This window comes from Rattus norvegicus, chromosome 1 (genome assembly GCF_036323735.1).
Source record: "Rattus norvegicus strain BN/NHsdMcwi chromosome 1, GRCr8, whole genome shotgun sequence".
Lineage (NCBI taxonomy): Eukaryota > Metazoa > Chordata > Mammalia > Rodentia > Muridae > Rattus > Rattus norvegicus.
The window spans coordinates 171,008,056-171,027,156 of record NC_086019.1 but is presented as its reverse complement, the minus strand read 5'-3'; the positions used below and the strand labels follow the sequence as shown (position 1 = coordinate 171,027,156).

The following is a 19,101-nucleotide window of genomic DNA, read 5'->3' as shown; positions in this document are numbered from 1 at the left end:
AGATTAGATGTCCCATGCACTGGAGATGAGGCTGGGGAGTAGGACGCTCTACAGATGACAGTGTTCACTGTGACACAGTGGATGGGAAGTCAGGGACACTTCCTGACTGGGGAAGGGATGTTTAAACCACTTCCGCCTTTGTACAGGTGGTAAGTGGGGCAGGAATTTACGCTCACATCTTCTGACTCTGGACCCTGAAAACTCTCTCATTTAAAGGGGGCAACACTCAGCAGTTGTTGGTTTGTTCTGTTCTTCTGAACAGAATCTCAAAGGGTAGGCTGGCCTATAAAGTCACTACACAGCATAAATGGGCCTCAAGCTTTCAAACCCACTTTTACCTTCCAAACACTGGGGATTACAACATGTACTACCGGTGTGATCTGCCAACATTGTTGTCTTGAACCAAACTTCACTCAATGGACAATTGGTTCAGGTAACAACTACTTTGTATCAGAAGAACTGGCATAAAGGTCATTAATTCTATTTGGGTCCAAGATTTATCTATGTTGTATCCAAGAATGTTGCTACTTTGTCTCACTTCCCTCCAAAAGTACCACCATGAGTGCAGTGAGTGTTGGAAGCCTGAACATCTTCAAATGGTTGATTCTGTGTGACCTTGGCCCTATGGAAAACCTGACTGCTAAACTTCCAGAGAAGGAACAGCATTAGCACACCTATCTGATCATGGCACTCCCTTGCTTGAAGTTTCTGAACTTTAACTCATGACCCCTGGCCTGCCCTGCTCCAGCTAAGTTCTACCACATCAGGCTGGAGAGTCTAACTCTGCTTCCCAGCTTACACCTGTATATATACACCATTCTCCTTCTAACTGCCTATCCTTCAGCCTATTAGAACCCTCTGTGGGACTCTTCCGGTGTCTCCCACAGATCGCCCGTAGGTTTATCTGTAGACTGCCAATGGATACTTCTGTTTCCTTCTGTGAAATCTGGGGAGTCTTTTTGAACCTCTTACCCAGCAGGTCCTGGCACATAGCTGTTGGTGAATGAACACCTGACACTCAAGTCATTACTTAACTGGCCTAGGGACAATCTACCATAAGTAACACTGCTTCCACAGGAATCTTATAAGAGAATTTATTAAAAATGACTTACAGCTGAGGTAAGTATTTCTTGATCCTTATTGAAAAAAGGTCCTCTAAGCTAAGGTGACTGTGTCCTTGGTCTTCATCACTGGGCTTCAGGACTTTTGGTTGCCTTTTCTAGTAATACTATTGACCTTGCCTGAACTGTTCTGACCCAGCAGATAGAAGAGTCTGTTCGTTTTGTTCCTATCTTGGAGGGGAGAATGCTGTTCAGTTTGCTCTGACAGGACACTGTGCCCACTTGGGGCAGAAGCACGAAAGCCCAGGCTACTGTTGTCTGGGTTCTTATGACTCTTTGGCATACGGCCCAAAAGGTCATGAACTCACTATACTGTGATTAATATGTTGGTATTGTTTTCCTGAAATTTCAGGTGATGACTTAATTATTCCTAACAAAAACCCTGATATTGTGTTTACTCCCTGGGGTGGGGGATGGGGCTAAACTTCTCTAAACATTGATTTGAAAGGATTTTTTTTCCCATGATGCTGGAGTTTTTTTTTTTTTTTAAACCTTAAAGAGAATCATACAATGAGGCTTTAAACATTTAAACATCCAGTCCAGGGGGAAGGATAAGTGTCTAGATCATATACTGGAAAAAAGAGAATCCTGAATCTTCCTTTGGCCCAAATTTACTACGACTCAGAGCCTGGGACACACCTTGATTCTATTCCTAAAGATGGGGAATGTGCCCTTCCAAGAGCTATTCTCTCCTGCTCAAACCCTGCTTGATGAGGATCCCAGAGCCTACCTCACATCAACAGAGGCCTGTGTGAGACCAAGTTCTGCCCTGAGCTAACAGCAGATCCATGCGAAGCCACTGCACACAGACAGTTCTGGTTAGGAGAAACCCCAGCCTTCTACCACTGAGACATCACACACACATGCTCTGATATACTTAAGTGTGGTTCCTACAGGTGACCCCTCCCAAGGGGCACAGTCCCGGCTGCAGGGCTGGGGCTTGGCCTCATGGTCACCGGCTACCACCTCCTCAGGGTGGTCCCTAGCAAGTAACAGTCGCTCTTGAATTTGCCTGTGGATGTCCAGCTGCAGCCTACACATCTGTTCCTGCAGCTCACTGATCACATTCAGAACTGACTGTGGGAAGGAAGAGAAAGCAGAAAAAAGCACCCAAAGTCAGTCACCAGCAGATGCAGACCACCTTGGAAGAGTAGCTGGGAAGGCAGACAAGTATGCAGAGTGACTTTCCATGAGTAAGGAGGGGAGGGGAGGGTGGCCCCCAGTTCATGGCCAGGTCCCTCTTTGACAGAACAAAAGTACATGCCATGGTTTGGCCTAAGACCTGTTCCATTCTTGAAGTTTGATATCTACTTTGTGCCACAATGGATGGCCATTCTTCTAAGTTAACAGCTGAGGTACGGAGTCTGGCAGACCCCATCATCTAAGTAGAAGCAGCAGCAGCAGTGGTAGAAAGACAGACAGACAGACAGGCACAGACACACACACACACTCACAGGCACACACACACACACACACACACAGGCACACACACACACACTCCAACCTAAATTCATGCTACACTTGCCAATACCCACCCACACATCTAAACGTGTCAATACCCGCTTACAAGTAAGCTCTCTAACACACACCATCCTTACATATGGTAATGCCCCTCCAACTCTAATCCCATTCAGATACGAATAGGATGTTAAAATAATTTAACATTCAGCCTTTATTCCTTGTCAAAATCTATCCCAAGCAGTGATTCTGTAGCACCCACTGAAGTGTGAGTGTTTCTGGTATATCAGGACAGACACATTTACAGCTGAACCAATGAGATAAGTCTGATGAAACTTATGCCTTAATCTGTGTAAATGCCTGAGTGTGTGTGTGTGTGTGTGTGTGTGTGTGTGTGTGTGTGTGTGTGTGCGCGCGCGCGCGCACGTGTATGAGAGAGAGAAAGAATATGTGTTGTGGCCAAAGGACAACCTTGGTTGTCACTGCCCACTACTTTTTGAGGTTTGGTTTCTCACTGGTCCGGAGCTCACTAATTAGGCAATGCTTGCCGGCCACTGAGTTTCAGGGACTCTCCTATCTGTCTCTCCTTGGAATTACACCTACGTGCCACCCCACCTAGATTGTTTTGTTTGTAATTTCTGAGAATCAAACTCCAGTCCTCCAGAAGGAACTAATTCCCCAGCCCCAGATGTGACTCAATCTTTTTTTTAAATATTTAAAAAAACACCTTTTTTTAGCTACTGTGTGACTATGTATGTATAAGAGTGCACCAAGATGTTTGTATCAAAGCTGGCAAGCAATTGTTCTCTCCTTCCACCCTTTGGCTGGGTTCAGGGTTCAAAGGCAGGTGGTCAAGCTTGTAGTGAGCACCTTTATCCTCTGATGCACCTCACTGGCCTTGACTCCCTACTTTGTTTTCCAGCCTCTTGGACCCCTCAGACTCTCTGGATAACAACACTTTCCTAGCATGAACAACAATGTCCAAGGTTAGCGCCCTAGCACTAAAGACAGAAGAAACAAAGTAAGCAACAGAAATCTCACAGTTTCTATGTGGGTTTGTTGTCCCACTGTGTGATTCTGTTGTCCCAATTCTTTGCAATGGCAAGAATCAAGTCCACTTTTCTTTAACTAAAAACATGCCTTTCTTTTAAAAGGCTATTGTTCTCAGGATCACCCTTTGTATGGGGTTTGTCCTTCCTCATATGGTTCATACAGGTGCCCTCTGGTCCTTAGGAAATTCCCTATCCACCTTCTGTGCTGGGCCCTAGGAAATCCAGTTTCCCTCAGGGCAGGCTACGCTAAGCCATTCCTTCTTGCTGATACTGCATGGGAAATGGTTCAGTCAGAGCTACCTACTTTCCCAGCAGCTCAGGATGACTGGGTTGTCTTCTCTGTAGAGCTCCCAGCCTCTGTTATCGCTCAACTTTTCAGAGTACCCTGCCTATGCTTGGCTTTGTCCTTGATCAGTTTCATGACTTTGTGGGTAACAGTGACCACTCACCCTCATACTCTGACCACATTACTGCATTAGTTTTCCCTTTGGTTCAAACTGAAACCAAGTTGCAGTTTCCCCAGTTTTTGTTCCCTAGGGTCTGAGCAAGAGTGAGAAAAATAATTAAACATATTTGATTCGTAACAACATCAGCTGAAGACTTTTAAGACCCAGACAACTTCTGCTCCCTGCCCTCCACTTCCGTTCTTATCTGCATCAGGGAGTCCAGAGATGTAGGTCATAGGTTAGGTGCACACCTGCTTTCCTCCCTCTTCCTCAGCCAGACCATTCGATAACGTCTGCTTAGCCACTTCCCTAAGCTCCTATTGTTTTGTGTGTCTCAGTCCTCAGACCTGAAACTTAACACTCCAACTCCAGGGCTGGCAACCTTCTCTAGCCCCAAGTCTTTTTCTCTTTCTCTCTTACGAGGCAGAGCCTTTCGCAACACTGCTGCCTCCTTGGGCTACCAATCATGAAGCACAGGCAACATTTATAAGTTCGTAATTGCCGCTGTGTATTGTAATCTCAGCTGACTTTGTACATTCACCCTGCTTTGATGAATTTCCACTCCCCTTCTTAGGGCTGTCTGTGCAGCTCTCCAGCACCTTCCAAAATCATAGTCTGTCTGACTTCTTCTTACCTGCTAAGCCCGCTCAGTTCTTCCTCCCTTTCTTACTTCATGCTCTGCTCAACAGTGGCCTGGCCCTCACCTAGTGTACGTTGCTGAGGGCTGTCTAACCTCGACAGTCTACAGAGGGAGATCTGGAAATACGTCAGAATTTCAAGAACAGATGCTCCTGACTCATCTGTTCCACTGTGGGAGCCTTACACATGTGTAAGATTACTTACGACAGCATCGGACAGCAAAAGGCTGGAAACAATTTAAATGTTCATCATAAAAGAAGTTTGTTGGGCATAGAGAGATATTAGAAAATAGGCAGACATAAATATGTGGAATGGTTTGTAAAGAGGCATTAAGATTATTCCTTTTTTAAAAAAGAAAAGTAAAAAATAAAAAAAGCATGTGTGTCAGTGCTTGTTCGTGTGGTGTTTGTACAGGTGTGTGTGCACATGATGCGTGTGTGTGTATGAGGAGTGTGTGCATAGTGTGTGTAGGGTGTGCATGAAGTGTGCATGTGGTGTGTGTGTGCACATGATGTATGTGGTATGTGTGCATGTGCTGTGTGTGCATGAGGTATGTGTGCATGGTGTGGGGGGTCTGTGAAGTGTGTATGTGTGTGTGTGTTCCTTCATGTGGTATGTGTGTATGTGGTGTGTATGCATGTGGTGTATGTATATGGGTTTGTGCACATGATGTAAGTGCATGTGATGTGTCTATATGCACGCACACATGCGTGCTGTGCCTAGGGGTGTGTGAAAGTGTACACATGTGTGTATGCATACATGCACATGTGTGCCTGGAATATGGGTTGTGTCTGTGCCCATTTGCACACATGAATTAGCTTGTCCTCCAATAGGATAACTCTGGAAGAATACAACAGACAGATGACGCTGGTTCCTGTCAGCTAGCTGGAGGGCACGTGTATGAGATCTTTCATTAAACATCCTTTTTAATTTTTTAAGTTTCTTTCATATATATGAAAAGGTAAATTAATAAAACAAAAATATTCAACCTCTTCTCAACAGGCCAGTTCAGCTCTGAGCAAATGCACTCTTCCCTGTACTTGCTCTGTGGTCCAAGTCCATCATTCTAGCTGCTCTAGTTCAGAACTCAGAATTTCCCCTTCCCAGGTATGGAACACAGGAAGAAAACAGTGGGCTGTAAGGCACTGTGTGTTCTGCAACAAAGTCTTGAAAATTATTTCTAGTTCTCCATCAACTAAGATAACCCCACATCCTGGAACCCACAGTCTAGTTCTCTGCTCTCCTCTATCCAGACTCTGACAAGTGCTTGACCCCTCTTGGTCCCATAGAGAGATCTGGCCGTGTCGCCCTCAAATTCTAGTGCAGAGAGAATCCTTCTAGAGGATCTTTCTGACTAGCGTGCTCTGGAGTGCCACAAAGAAACTTTTTTTTTGTCCCCGGAACATTCTTTTGTGAACCATTATCTCAATTCTAGCATTTACTTCTCACATTGGTCCCTCTGCTACAAACGCTGCCTTTCAGAAGTAAATCTAGTAGTCAGTCTTGGGTAGCTTGAAAAGACCCAGGCATATGGTAAAAGGCTAATGAGGAAAAATGAAGCAAACATCTGTATTCCCCAACATCTCATATGTGCCACTACCGACCTAGTCCTTGGGAAGGCTGGTCGTCAGGAAGCCTGTATCTCCAAACCCCTGGGTCTTACAGACTGTCAGCTAGAACAACTGTCATCTGTACAACTCGAGGACAAGCAGCAGGGCACTGAATGAAGACAGAATGACTCAGGGTCTGATCAGAACAGAATGTGATGATCCTGTTAAAAACTGACTCTATTTTCATTGAAATAAGCACTGAATCTGAGAACAGTGACCAAGCTGCACAGAGGAAGTGCTACAGCTCCAACTGGAAATGCCACTGGAAGGCTCATGTGTTAAAGGTTTGCTGATAGGATTTTAGGAGAAGAGACTTGATCATGAATGCTAGGACTTCATTAATGGATTAACCCATTGATAGGTTCATAATTTTTTGTTAAAATTGGAACATCATAGGAGGTAGAGCCAGGTTAGACAAAGTATATCACTAGAGGCATGACTTTAGAGGTGAATCGTGCCCCAACTCCTTACTGTTTCTCTCTACATCTTAGCTGCCTTGGCTTCAACAGCCTTCTCTGTCACATGTCCCAACTGTCACACTATTCTGCCTCATCACAGTGAAGCCAGCCTAGAACTCCTGAAACACTGAGCTAACAAATCAGTCTTCAAATTTATTTGCATGCTTACTTTGCCATGGTGACTGCTAGAATTTGCATGTGAAAGTTCCCTCCAAGACTCATGTGTTTAAATACGTCTTGTCTTTCTGGTGCCACTGTCTTAGGGAGCTCTGGGACATTTAAGAGGAGTCTAGCTGGAGGAAGCAGGTCACTGAGGATTGAACCCAGTTTTGTTCTAATCAGAGCTCTCTCTGTTTCTTGATCTAATGATATGTAACAAGCCACACCTTGAGCTCCTACTACTATGACTGAAGTCCCAGTCACCACGCTTTCCTTGCCATGACACACTGTATTGCTTAAACATGAATCAAAGACAAATATTAAGCCAGATGGTGTGGTGCACACCTTTAATACCAGTACTGGGGAAGCAGAAGCAGGCAAATTTCTGAGTTCTAGGCCAGCCTGGTCTACAGAATGAGTTCCAGAACAGCCAAGGCTATACAGAGAAACTCTACTCCAAAAAACAAATAATAATAATAATAATAATAATAATAATAATAATAATAATAATGACAACTACAATGATGATGTCAATGATGATAATGTGATGATGATGATGATGATGATGATAAACAACTTTTCTTCCCTTTTTGCTTCGACTGGGGATTTTGTCACAGCAACCAGAAAAGTGTGTTAATATAGTGACAAAAAGCTTACTATCAGAAGTATTTCCATCTGGCTATCTCAAAAAAGGAGAACAAAGTCTTGCCTTTTCTAACCATGCTCAGCCTTATACACAAACATTCACTGGTAAAAATGGTGCAGTATAGGAGCAGAAAAGAATCTCCCTTTACTCATATGATTCCAATCACGAGTGACCTAAGCTAGCAAATGTTCTCACTTCCATCACACAGCAGCAGTAAGGCTTAGACAACGCTCATGGTATTCAGCCACTGGTACTCCAGATAGCTACCAACAGAGGCTGAGATCCTGGGCAAACCAGCAGAGTATGCTCAATTACAAGGAGGAATGTGTTTCGGGTCACGTGGCCGCTCACTGCCTCTCACGGGTTTGAACAGCCTACAAAATTCCTCTGCATGGAGACCTAATATTTGTTCTGGCAACTGTGCAGGGCAGTGATCTGGTAGGACGGAGCTCGGGAGCTGTGCTGCCTCATGCATGAACAGCCTGACTCCAGACTTTGTAGGATTTGAAAACAATCCTGAGGAGAAGAAAGCAAGCCATCAGAGAAGTGACTGCTTTCCTATGTGTATCACAGATGGGGGAGTTCACCTCCTTCCTGAATCCCCAAAAAGGAACAAGTTATCCGGCTCCACATAATTCTTCTGCCTTTTCTTTACAGGTGGACTGACTTTCACCTCAAACTGATGTACTCCAAGTGTTGCCATCCCCAGAGGGCCAGCACAGTCAGAATGAGACCAACCATGACCCTTCAGCTTTTGCTGAAACCTTTAAGAAAAAAAGTCTCTCTAGATGTTATTCTAGAGCCACAGATGACCATTTCTGTCATGAAAGGGTCAGCCTTCCTGAGAATAAGAAAACAGAAAATCAAGGACTGCCCTAAAGCAGGCTTTTAGAGGTACAGTGAGATTGTCTTGCTCTAATCATGCTGTACTTTATTTAACCCTAGACTTCCATCAACTTATTACTCCTCTCTTTTCCCTTCCCCTACCCTCTTCTCCCCTTATGGATTTAAATGAGTCTCTGATAATTTATGCCCTTCTCAGAGCTCACTGAATTCTGCCTAATGTATGCCTGCATATATTAGACACCCTAGAGCACTGATAAAATCCGGGAGATCTCATTGTTTCCCTACACATAATGAAGAAAGTCCACACAGATCATCTTTCAGTCTGGGTGAACTCTGTGAATAACATGTCACAATCTACCTTTTCACTGTCAGTGTGAACAACACTGCCAGTAAATAACCAATAAAAGCTAGCTACTGCTACATGGTCCACCCTAAGCTAAGGGCTACACAAGTTCTCAGGCAATCCTCAGAATGACTAGGGAGATGGCAAACATTACTACCATCTAATAGAAATAAATAAGCAAATAACAAAACTAGAGACTTTGGAGTTTAATTAACAACTAGGAGCTTAAAGCTAAGGACTCAAGGCCAGATATAAAATCCAATAAGACCTACCTGTACTCTTAATAGGAGTTCCTGCACGCAGCTTACTACAGCTCTCTTCCTGTGACCACTACACATCTTACTTTGAAACATGTTCTCAAAACCAATGCAAGGAACACCCCTTGCCATATTAGTAGTCCAAGCTCTATTATAAACTCAGAAAAACACTGCAGATGTCAGTGCAAATAATGTTAGCACTTATTGGAAAGGAGCACTTTCCATCATTTGATAATTTTGAGAGTGATACAGAGAACTGAATGTAAACCAATTGTTTACAAAATATCAGACACTATAGCACTTAACATCTGTGATTTAATTGTCTTTAGCTCATCAATTATTTTTATACATAAACAAATAGATGTTCATATAAGTTATGTAACTAATTTGTTTCAGTCCAGAGAGCTATTGGGTAGATCCGTCAGTAAACAGGCCGAAGTTCCTGAAATGTAAATCTTCTGTCATGTGTCACAATGCCAGGAGTGAACCCAGAACAGGAAGGTGGTTATCTACGTGAAAACGTGCTGCTCCTTAGAAAGAAGGTGTTCTGGGCCTAAAACTCTCTAAACTCTATCCAATAGACTGTTCTAGCCAATGATATATGGAGACTGGAAAACAATACAAGCCAACATTCTTTCAGAGATGGCCTGAGTGTAGGCTCACCCACACAGCCCATCCAGAGGAAAGAAAAAAGCACACAAACTTGGGGCAGGCAGAGCAAGGGGTAAGGAGGTGCAATGAAACATGTATCTGAAACAGTCCCAGGCCTGCTGGGAGGCTGACTTCTGTTGTCATTACCTTAGTTTTCACAAAAGACATCTTGTGTCCCTCCTCTACGTGTGTCTGATCCTTCCTCTCAACTGCTTCCCTTTCCATCCCCGTCAGCAGTTTGAGGATACAGAACTAAAGCCAAAACTGAGCGGTTTGGGCATTGCTGAAATGTGCAGCAACAGCAAAACCTGATAACTTGGTATTAAACAGATCGTTGTGTTTGTAGTGCATGAATATTCCTTAGTACACAGTGGCTGCTGGGACTGCAGTTGGCCAGATGGCCTAGAAGCCTAGTACATACAACCCAAGCCCCACCCCCACCCCACCCCACCCCACATGGTGCATCACACTCACCTCTGCTTTTCTTTGTTTTTCCTCCTGTTCTTTCTGTTCTTTCTCCATACCAACCAGCTTGAGCTTCAGCTCAGACACCTCAGTCATCAGATCCAACTTCTGGGTCTCCAGAGATGTGCGACTTAGCAGCTCCTGGAAGCAAAAATGCATCTCAGCATCATAAGCCCCCATGGCAATAAGGTCATCAGCTGCTCCATCCATAGCACATAGGGCAATATCCACACTGTGTCTTCGAGAGCCTAGGGTGGGGACTGCTGCATACCAGCCACGGGTCTGTTAGGGAGAAGTTTGACTGACCCTAGGTTACTTGGGGACAGCACAACCCCTGACATCACTCTACTGTGAAAGGCATTTCACAAAAAAACATATTTTCCATAGTAACCATTATTAATTATTTTCAGAGAAAATGAATAGGCACTTTCAAAGGACGAACATTTCCCATCCCTGTTTTCAAGGCGGAGCAGCAATCCCTCTTAATCAGAAAAAAGGAATATGCATTCATAATAACAACACAGTTTTTGTAAATAGAAATTTCTAGTCCAGCTCCTGGGTAAAATCAAGGATTAGTCTAGTCTTCTACAAATCTCCACATAAGACATCATTTAGAGTAAATCTGGAGAGAAGTCAGAGTATAAAGTAGACTCCTCAAGAATGGTCCTGTGAGATGTCTCTTTCCTGAACTATATCAAAATTACAACCCACTACTATGAAACAAGGTTATTCTCTCCTTATTGCAGAAAGACCAAGGTCATTATTTCTATTCCTGCAGTCACTAGAATAGTGGCTGGCAACCAAATAGGCCAGCTCCTGGGCACCAAGCCTGCCATTAACACATACACCTATTAAACATACAAGAAGAAACAACAAAGGATACAGTTAAGACAGCTGCTGAGGCATAAAGGGCCACAAGCATTTCCAGATTGCAGTACATTTCCCAGCAGCAAAGGGTGGTATCCTGACGGCTAGGATAGGAGACCCTTATCCGTGCAGGTCCTAGCACTGAGGACACACACGGTAACCACAAGAGCAACTAGAAAAGAAACAACCTCTTCCATCGTCTGAGCATTGTGTACCATCTCAGACACCCCAACCCTGGAACACAGAATGGCGACCTCTTATCTCATAGATCTCAAACTGTCCAGCCATCGTGAATCAAACCATAGAGGAAAAGGCAGTTTGACTAGGACCAGATGCTTCACTAACCTTACCCTAAAAGGACACCAGTCCCTGATGACCCTGAGCTACAAACTAAGTGAATTAACTGGGTGTCTAGAAGTCCTCCTGAGCCTTGGGTCATGGAAACAGGTTCTTCCTGCTCAGCCAGACAGGAGGCTGGATAAGAGGAGAAAGCAGGAACACTAACTACAGCATTAGAACCAGGGGTGCTTGGCCACAAGCAATCACTCAGATGGCCAAGGTAATGACAAACTGGAGTTTGTCAAGTGCCTTCTTAGCAGCACAGACTGCTGGCTGGTTTTGTACACATTCTCTTAACATACCTCCGCAGGGATTTGGCAGCAAACATTGGTATCCCAACTGTACAGATGAGGAAACAGGCTCAGGGAGAGTAAGCAAGTCTGCTGGCCAAGAGCATAATGCCAGTCATAAGCAGAATTAGTTTGCCAACTACCACTTATTTGACCTCAGAATCCATTTCTGTTGGATATATCCTGTTTTTCATGCTGGAGTGGGAGAGGTGTGCTGTGAATCAAAGAATTTAAAGAGAAATAACACTGAAAAAGGCAGTCAACAAATATTTACTAAGCCCAGGAAATGTCCACTTAGACTGCTGGGTTTCACTGAACACATACTATCTAGAGAACTCTGCTGCTGAGGCTAAGGTTGGAAAGTATCTTAAGCAGTTCTTCCCCAAGTGGGAGGGCACACCAAACTGATGAGTTCTCTTGGCCTTGCGTATGTGACGTTCAAAAGATATTAATAGCCTTCACTGCTTATCATTTATTCTCTCCTACACCCTCTTCCCATATCCCTCTTTTTCTACACCCGATTCTCTGATTCCATTCCTGCCTCTGCATGCCTTGTTCTATAACTCATTTAAGACAGTTTACAAAATGGATGTTCCTAGTTAAAAATATATCAAAGGTTTGGTGGTTAAAGGGCTGGCCATGCAAGTGTGGGGACCTGAGTTCAGATCCCTAAAACCCATGTAGAAGGTAGCTGGGCATACAGCAAATGTCTATAATCCTGATAATAATACAGCAAAACGGGATACAGACAGAGAAGAGTACATGAATGCTTGCATACTACCTAGTCTTATGTATACAAGGCCATGAAACCTATCTCAGACAAGGTAGAAGACAAGAAATAACACCTTAGGCTTTTCTATGACCTCCACATACATGTCATGGTATGTGCGTATATGTGTTTGTACACCTACCTATACACACACACCATATACACAAAAGAAATCATAAAAGCTAAAGCAGATAAGAGGAGAGATTGAAGGCAGAGTTACTGTTAGCAGGAAACTAATAAATTACTAGAAACTAGGGATGAACCACAACATGTAGATATATAAGCTTCCAAGCTGCCTATTTACAGGGACAGAAGGACAATCTCACAAGGTGAGATTCACATGGACAATTCCTTTGGAGTGCTGGGTTCTAAGAGGAAAAAGAGAGTATTCCGTAAGACTTCCGTCTGTTTTTAAACACCTACCAGAAACCAACACTTAGGAACTTGACAATTGAGAGCACAGTCCCCGTGGGCTGAGGGACGATCTCAAGGTGATACCCATGTACTCTGCCAGGGGTCAGCTTCCAGACACTGTGTCAGTGAACTTTTGAAAAGCCTTACAATGTGTGGAAGTCTCCTCTGCCCTCAGCACAGTCAGATCCCCCCAAGTCATTTAAACTTCCAGGTTGTAATTAGTCACACCCATGTTACAGCTGATGAGGACAGTGCTGTAATTAGTTCCAATGGCCATTCTAATTAGTCACGCTGGTGTTTGAATCGGTCATGCTCACATTCTGAGTGGACATTCGTGCTGGACATGCTCAACTTTTAATTGGAAACCTGAGGTTGTTAATTGATGACAGTTCACCGATAATAAAGCTTTTACATGCTCCCTGGTGTTTTTACCTCTTTCAAGACTTTTGTTGATATCCCTGCCTTATCCTCATCAAGAACAATTACTGTTCTAGCCCATCAACTCAAAAAGCCAGGCTTCGTGTCCACACATCACAGAGATCCACTGTACTGACTTGTTCACTGCAGACTGTTCACAACAGGTATGTCACAGAACCAACATAGGTGTCCACTGACTGACAAATGGATTTTTAAAAAGGAAATGTGTACACATACTCAATGGAAATTTTTTCTTCCATAAAGAAGTACAAAGTTATGTCACTCGTAAGAACTGGAAATAGTAATATTCAACAATTAGGTCAGTCTCAGAAACATACATTTTGTCTCTCAGTTTGGGACCTAGATTGTATATAGCTACATAAAGTCATATGGGTCCAAGTTGTAAAGCAAGTTGAAGCTGCATGGAAGGAAAGGGGAATTTACAGGAGGGGCAGTGAGAGGGAAAAGGAGTATGGGGGCATCCACTGGAGTACAGGATGATGTTTTTGAAATACTCACTGGATCGACGTGCAAGTTGGTAGGAAAGGGATCAGAAGTGGGACAGGAGAGGCTAATGGGGGATAGGATTAAATTACACTGTGTGTGTGTGTGTGTGTGTGTGTGTGTGTGTGTGTGTGTGTGTGTGTGTGTGTAAAAGAGAGAGAGAGAGAGAGAGAGAGAGAGAGAGAGAGAGGTCATAATGAGACCCATTACATACAATTAATATAGACCACTAAAAAGACCAAAAGAAAAAAAAAAGGAAATAGAATTCTAATGCCGATGATTGTTCTTGTTGGGAAAAAAGTCAGCCTTCAACAAGTTTAAGCCAGGCCCCTGGCCACTGTCAGGAGGCAGATTCTCCAAAGTACACAACTTAACAGGCGTCTGCTGCCCTGCAGCATCAACGCTTTCTACTTCCAACACCAGGATTTGACGTGGTGTGTTTCTCTCTCCCCGGTCACCTCAGATGAAGGCCACTCTGTGCCCACCAACACAACTTATAGAACACCCATCTCTCCCGAGTGCCCACCAACACAACGTACAGAACACCCATCTCTCCTTCTCAGGACTGCTCCAACCTTGCTCACAGAGAATGCCTGTCTCCCATATCAGGCCTGCCTCCAGATCTGTTCTCATCGATCGTTCACATGTAATGTGCTCAGGTCTAGCACATTTTCCCAAATACCCAGAAGCAAGGCAGTTTCCATGCCCCACAGGCATCTGCCTTCAGATGGATGGCTTTTCTACCTACATTAGGCGATCTGCGTTTCCTCAGGAGCTTCATCATCCTTGGGAATGGTCTGTCGCTGTTCCGTCCTGTTTCTGCTTGCAGACCTTCTGTTCAGCTTCACGCCGACCTCAGCTCCTGGAGGCTTTGCTTCTTGGTGTCAGGGTCACAACTAGGTCCTCATCTGTGCCCAGAATGTGTTTGTTTTGTCTCCTAACTCTTTGGTTCTTAAGTTCTCTTGTCTGACCTTTTCAACTATTCCTCTTGCTCCTTCGACCTAGAATTTCTTCTTCTGTGTCCACTGGTTACTTAGTAACTCCCTGTTTTCCTGGTCTATCAACTTTCTTTAGCAATATTTGTCTCCCTGGCCAGACTGTACTTTGAGGTTTGTCATTACATTTGTATTCATATCTACACCAGAAAAATCCTCCCCCCAATTCGCCCAGGCCCCAGACCTGATGGCCTTTGTTTACGAGGGCCCAGGTGAAGCCAAATCTCAGACTTTGTTTCCACCCCTGACAACCTGAGCAATGCTACTGAAAGTCACTTAATCGTACCATCAGTTTCCATACAAACTCGCCATATCTGATTACAGCTTATCTGCCAATACTGTCTGGTAAGGCTTCTACTCATTCCTGGCTAGTTCTTCTCAGTTCCAATTCTCTACACCTCTAAGCCTTAAACCCCACAATATGCTCTTGTCAAATAACCTCTCTTCCTAGCTACCAACACAATAAAAACTTATCACCATTTACTAAACTTACATTCTTTTTTATTTCAGAATTTTCTGTTATCTCATTTATCTTTCTTAAATCCCTTAGTGTGTACACCCACAGACACATACAGACACCCACAGACACACACTTCGTTCCAAAGCCAGTCTGACAGACTGCATGCTGTCATTGCCTCTGTCAAGTCCTCTCATTTTCATGATCTATTTTCTATCCCAGAAAGCTGGGTGTGTTGACACACATCTGTAACCCTACCACTCAGTGGCTGAGTAAGGGAGCACCCAGATTGGGCTATGCTGACCCCGCAGCCTTCCCCTCCCCCACTGCAAGAAAAACAGAGAAACAGAAAGAAACAGAGAGAGGAAGGGGAAGAGGGAGAGTGAAGGAGGAGGGGAAGAGAGAGACACAAAGAGAGAGAGACAGACAGAGAGACAGAGACAGACAGAGAGACAGAGATAGACAGAGAGACAGAGAGAGAGAGAGACAGACAGACTGAACTTCTAGACTACTTCTAGAGTTTTGTATCTGAAATGTACCATTTTGACTGACCTTCCCATCTCTGCCCATCCTGACACAACTTGGTGAATATCCTTGGCAGGTAACCAGTAGTCTTGGTGGTATCCCCTGATCTTCGTCTAGCTTGTAACTCAGAGAGACTCCCATTCACTGGAACCTGGCCACTCCCTCACCTTTGTGCTGCCTGGGAAGGAGTTCCCACCAAGCCCTGCGCTGGCCTGGGATAGGACCATCAATCATGCACTCTGGCCGGCATTTAATCTTGTCCTCACCATCAGCTCTCATTCCTTGGGCTATAAACATGACCAAATTTCTGACATTCTAAAGAAGCCTCTGGACTCCCTGCCCTTAAAGTTACCACTACCAACTATTCTGTCTCTGAGGAAGTAAATGTACTCTGTGTGTGTGTGTGTGTGTGTGTGTGTGTGTGTGTGTGTGTGTGTGTGTGTGTAATACAAAGAAAAAGAGCCCTCTCTTTTACCCCTTTCCCCATTCCTCCTCTTCCTTTCACTCCTTAAACAGTTGTCTGTCTGCCTGCTGCCTGCCTGCAGCCTTCACCAAAGTAGGGAGCAAAAACAGTTTTACTTCTGGGATTTGAGATCTAAACTTTAGACACAGCTTATGGTTCTGGCCTGTTATAGATCCACGGCATCGATTCAGGAGTGGCTGTCTGCCACTTCATCTGCCCTGTACCAGATCCCTGACCATTCACTTTGCTCTCCCATCTCCTTTGCTGTCCTTACCTTTATTCTATCTACTTTAAGGAAAATGCCCTGTGTCCCTGCTAGCTTGTCACTCCAGCACTGGTGTCAGCTCTGGATGCAACCCGCCTGCCTGTCTGGAGCAGGCTACAGGGTGGGACCCCACTGGGCACTGCTTATGGTCCTGCAGTTACCATGATGGATGGGGAGAGGCAGCAGCTGAGGGTAAGGGGAGCAAGTTTCCCAAGCAGCACTGTGCTTCCTGCTCCTGACTGTTTCAAGGTTGCCTGCAATCTAAAGGAAGGAGGGCAAGGAGGAGGAGGGGTATGGAAAACTTATTTCACTTACTCTGAGGACTGTGAAGCTGGGTCAGGATGCTTTAGAAAAATAAAAGAATGAACAAAATTACCACTTGCCTCTCTCTTTTCCCGCCACCACTAACTTCTTCCAGAAGCACAAGGGCATCTCCCCTCTCAGAGATGAAAGAGAGTTTACATCTCGGAGCAATCAGCCATTTCCTTTTTCCTAAGGCTCAGGTCCTGACTGGAGCTGATAAAAAAGAGATCTGCCTTTCAAGTCATTCTCTCCATAAAGGGCCACATCTTGAAGCAATTACCTCCATCTTTAAAAGTGGAACATGACCCAGGGAATTACTGACCAATGACAGGGGACTGCAGCCCCCCTGGCAACCTGAAACCAGAAGGAAAGAACAGGCTGTGGAGAGACAAGAAGGCAAAACCCTATCCCTTTGCCCTTCGAAGTCAAAGGCCCTGGCCTTGCCAGGAAGCCAAGCCAGGCTTGTGAGGAACACTACAGAAAATGGGTCCCCCACCCACCCACCTACTCTGGCCATTCGAGTCTCATTTCCTAGTGACTGAGTCTCTTTGAAACCACAGCCTCACCTGCAACATGGGTTGATGTGCCATCTGTACTAACGTCTAGACATACAACATCAAGTACGATAAACTAGAAGAAACTAGGTATGTGTCTTAAAACCTCTCAGAGGGGTTTTAGGGAATTAATGAACATTTTTCTCACTCATGACTTGCTGCCTTGTCTCACTTCCTCAGACAGATATATGTGCCTGCTAGATTGTGTGTGGAGTTCTGTTTAATATTTTTTATTTTTTAAAAAAAAAACCTTTATTTCTTAGCATATTACAGGGTCTGTGCCCAGTGTCTACAGGTACACTGGCCATTTGTATAAAATCTGTTTTTAACAAAACTGGAACAGTTGTACATAACTCCATAAGTGCTAAGGCACCTCTATGGGTAGCGTTCAGCTTTATCTGGAGGTCTGGGTAGTTCCTGTTTCTCTCTAGAACTTTCTAACTCAACAGGACTCCCTTTCACTGGCACAGCTCTCTCCGTTAAGTCCATGCCGCCTTGGAAGAAGTTTTCAGTGAGCTCTGTGCTGGTTGAGGGCAGGACCAGTGATTATGTGTGCTGTTACCCTGCCCCTCACCATCAGGTTACTCTCTTATGAGGAAATAGCAGAGATGTACAATTTAGAATCCAGACTTCATCCCTATTCTCAGCAAGAAAGGAAAGCAGAGAGCCAGAGCTCAGTGGCAGGAGTGTTTGCCTAGCATGCATGAGGCCCAGCATCACTAATAATAATAAATCAAAAGAAATAAAAATACATCTGTTGACCTTCCCAGATCAACATCTAAGCTTACTGACTCCCAGTCACTCCACACCTCAGTCAGCTTCACATAAATCCTGCTGCTCTGGGACAGGCTGGAGGCTCGAAACACATGAATGTTGTCACCTATTTCTCAGAGCAGGATGATGGCTTCACAAAGTCAGGACAATTTGCTCCCTCTTTCCTTTCAAGCATTGTAGTCTTGGTGGACCTGGCCAGTTCTGAGTCAGTTCTGTCTCCTTCTGGTTTATCTAATACCAAGAGAGGTCTCTGTGTTTTCTCCTGGAAACTGGATGAGTTCATGTTTACATATGCCACCTGGCAGGTAGGTAGTCACAGTGAGCAGGGGCCAGTCTCAGGATGACCGAGGAGGCTTCCCCGTGGGTTGGGTGAGAGGATAACCTCTTCCTCTGGGGCTTCTGGAAGGAGTCTGACATTGGAACACCATCTTCAGGAAAGGACACCTCAGTGGAATTGCTGGAGCTAAACAACACGCAGGGTTTAGACTATGCATATTGCACCGAGGTTTTCTTAAGTCCCTGGGGTGCTTTAAAAGAATGACTCCCCCTACTCCCATGGACACATATGTTTGAGTGCTTGGTCCCCAGGTGTCTGAACTGTCTCCGAAGAATTAGGAGGTGTGATCTTGCTGGATGGAGGAGGTACACCACTCGGAAGTTGGTTTTGAGGTTTCAAAATCCCTCACCATGCCTAGTTAGCTCTCTCTGCCTAAAGCTGTGGGTCAGGATGGGAGCAATCCGCCACTGTCTTAGCACCATGCCTGCCTGCCTGCTGCTTTGCTCCCGGCTGTGATGATCTTACACTCTAACCCTCTGGAAATATAAACTCCAATAAACTCTTTCATCAATGTCCTTGGTCATGTCTTCGCATCACAGCAACAGAAAAGTAACCAAGATAGTCTCCCAGTGCTATTGTAGCAAGTGGGTGAGGGAAATCTGGAGCATACATTGTAGACTAGAGATCTCCCAGACAGCCACGACCTACAGTTACTTACTCTGAGGTTCACACAGGAC

The 19,101-nt window shown here is 44.6% G+C and overlaps 1 protein-coding gene across 1 annotated transcript in view; it reads right to left on the bottom strand.

The window, feature by feature from the left end:
* The window catches only part of Ppfibp2 (PPFIA binding protein 2), a 145,448-nt gene that overhangs the window by 34,940 nt on the left and 91,407 nt on the right, over positions 1–19,101 (bottom strand). The window contains exon 6 of the mRNA NM_001100582.1: positions 10,161–10,292. Coding sequence (NP_001094052.1) covers positions 10,161–10,292 — 132 coding nt within the window. The remainder of the gene's footprint in view (positions 1–10,160; positions 10,293–19,101) is intronic.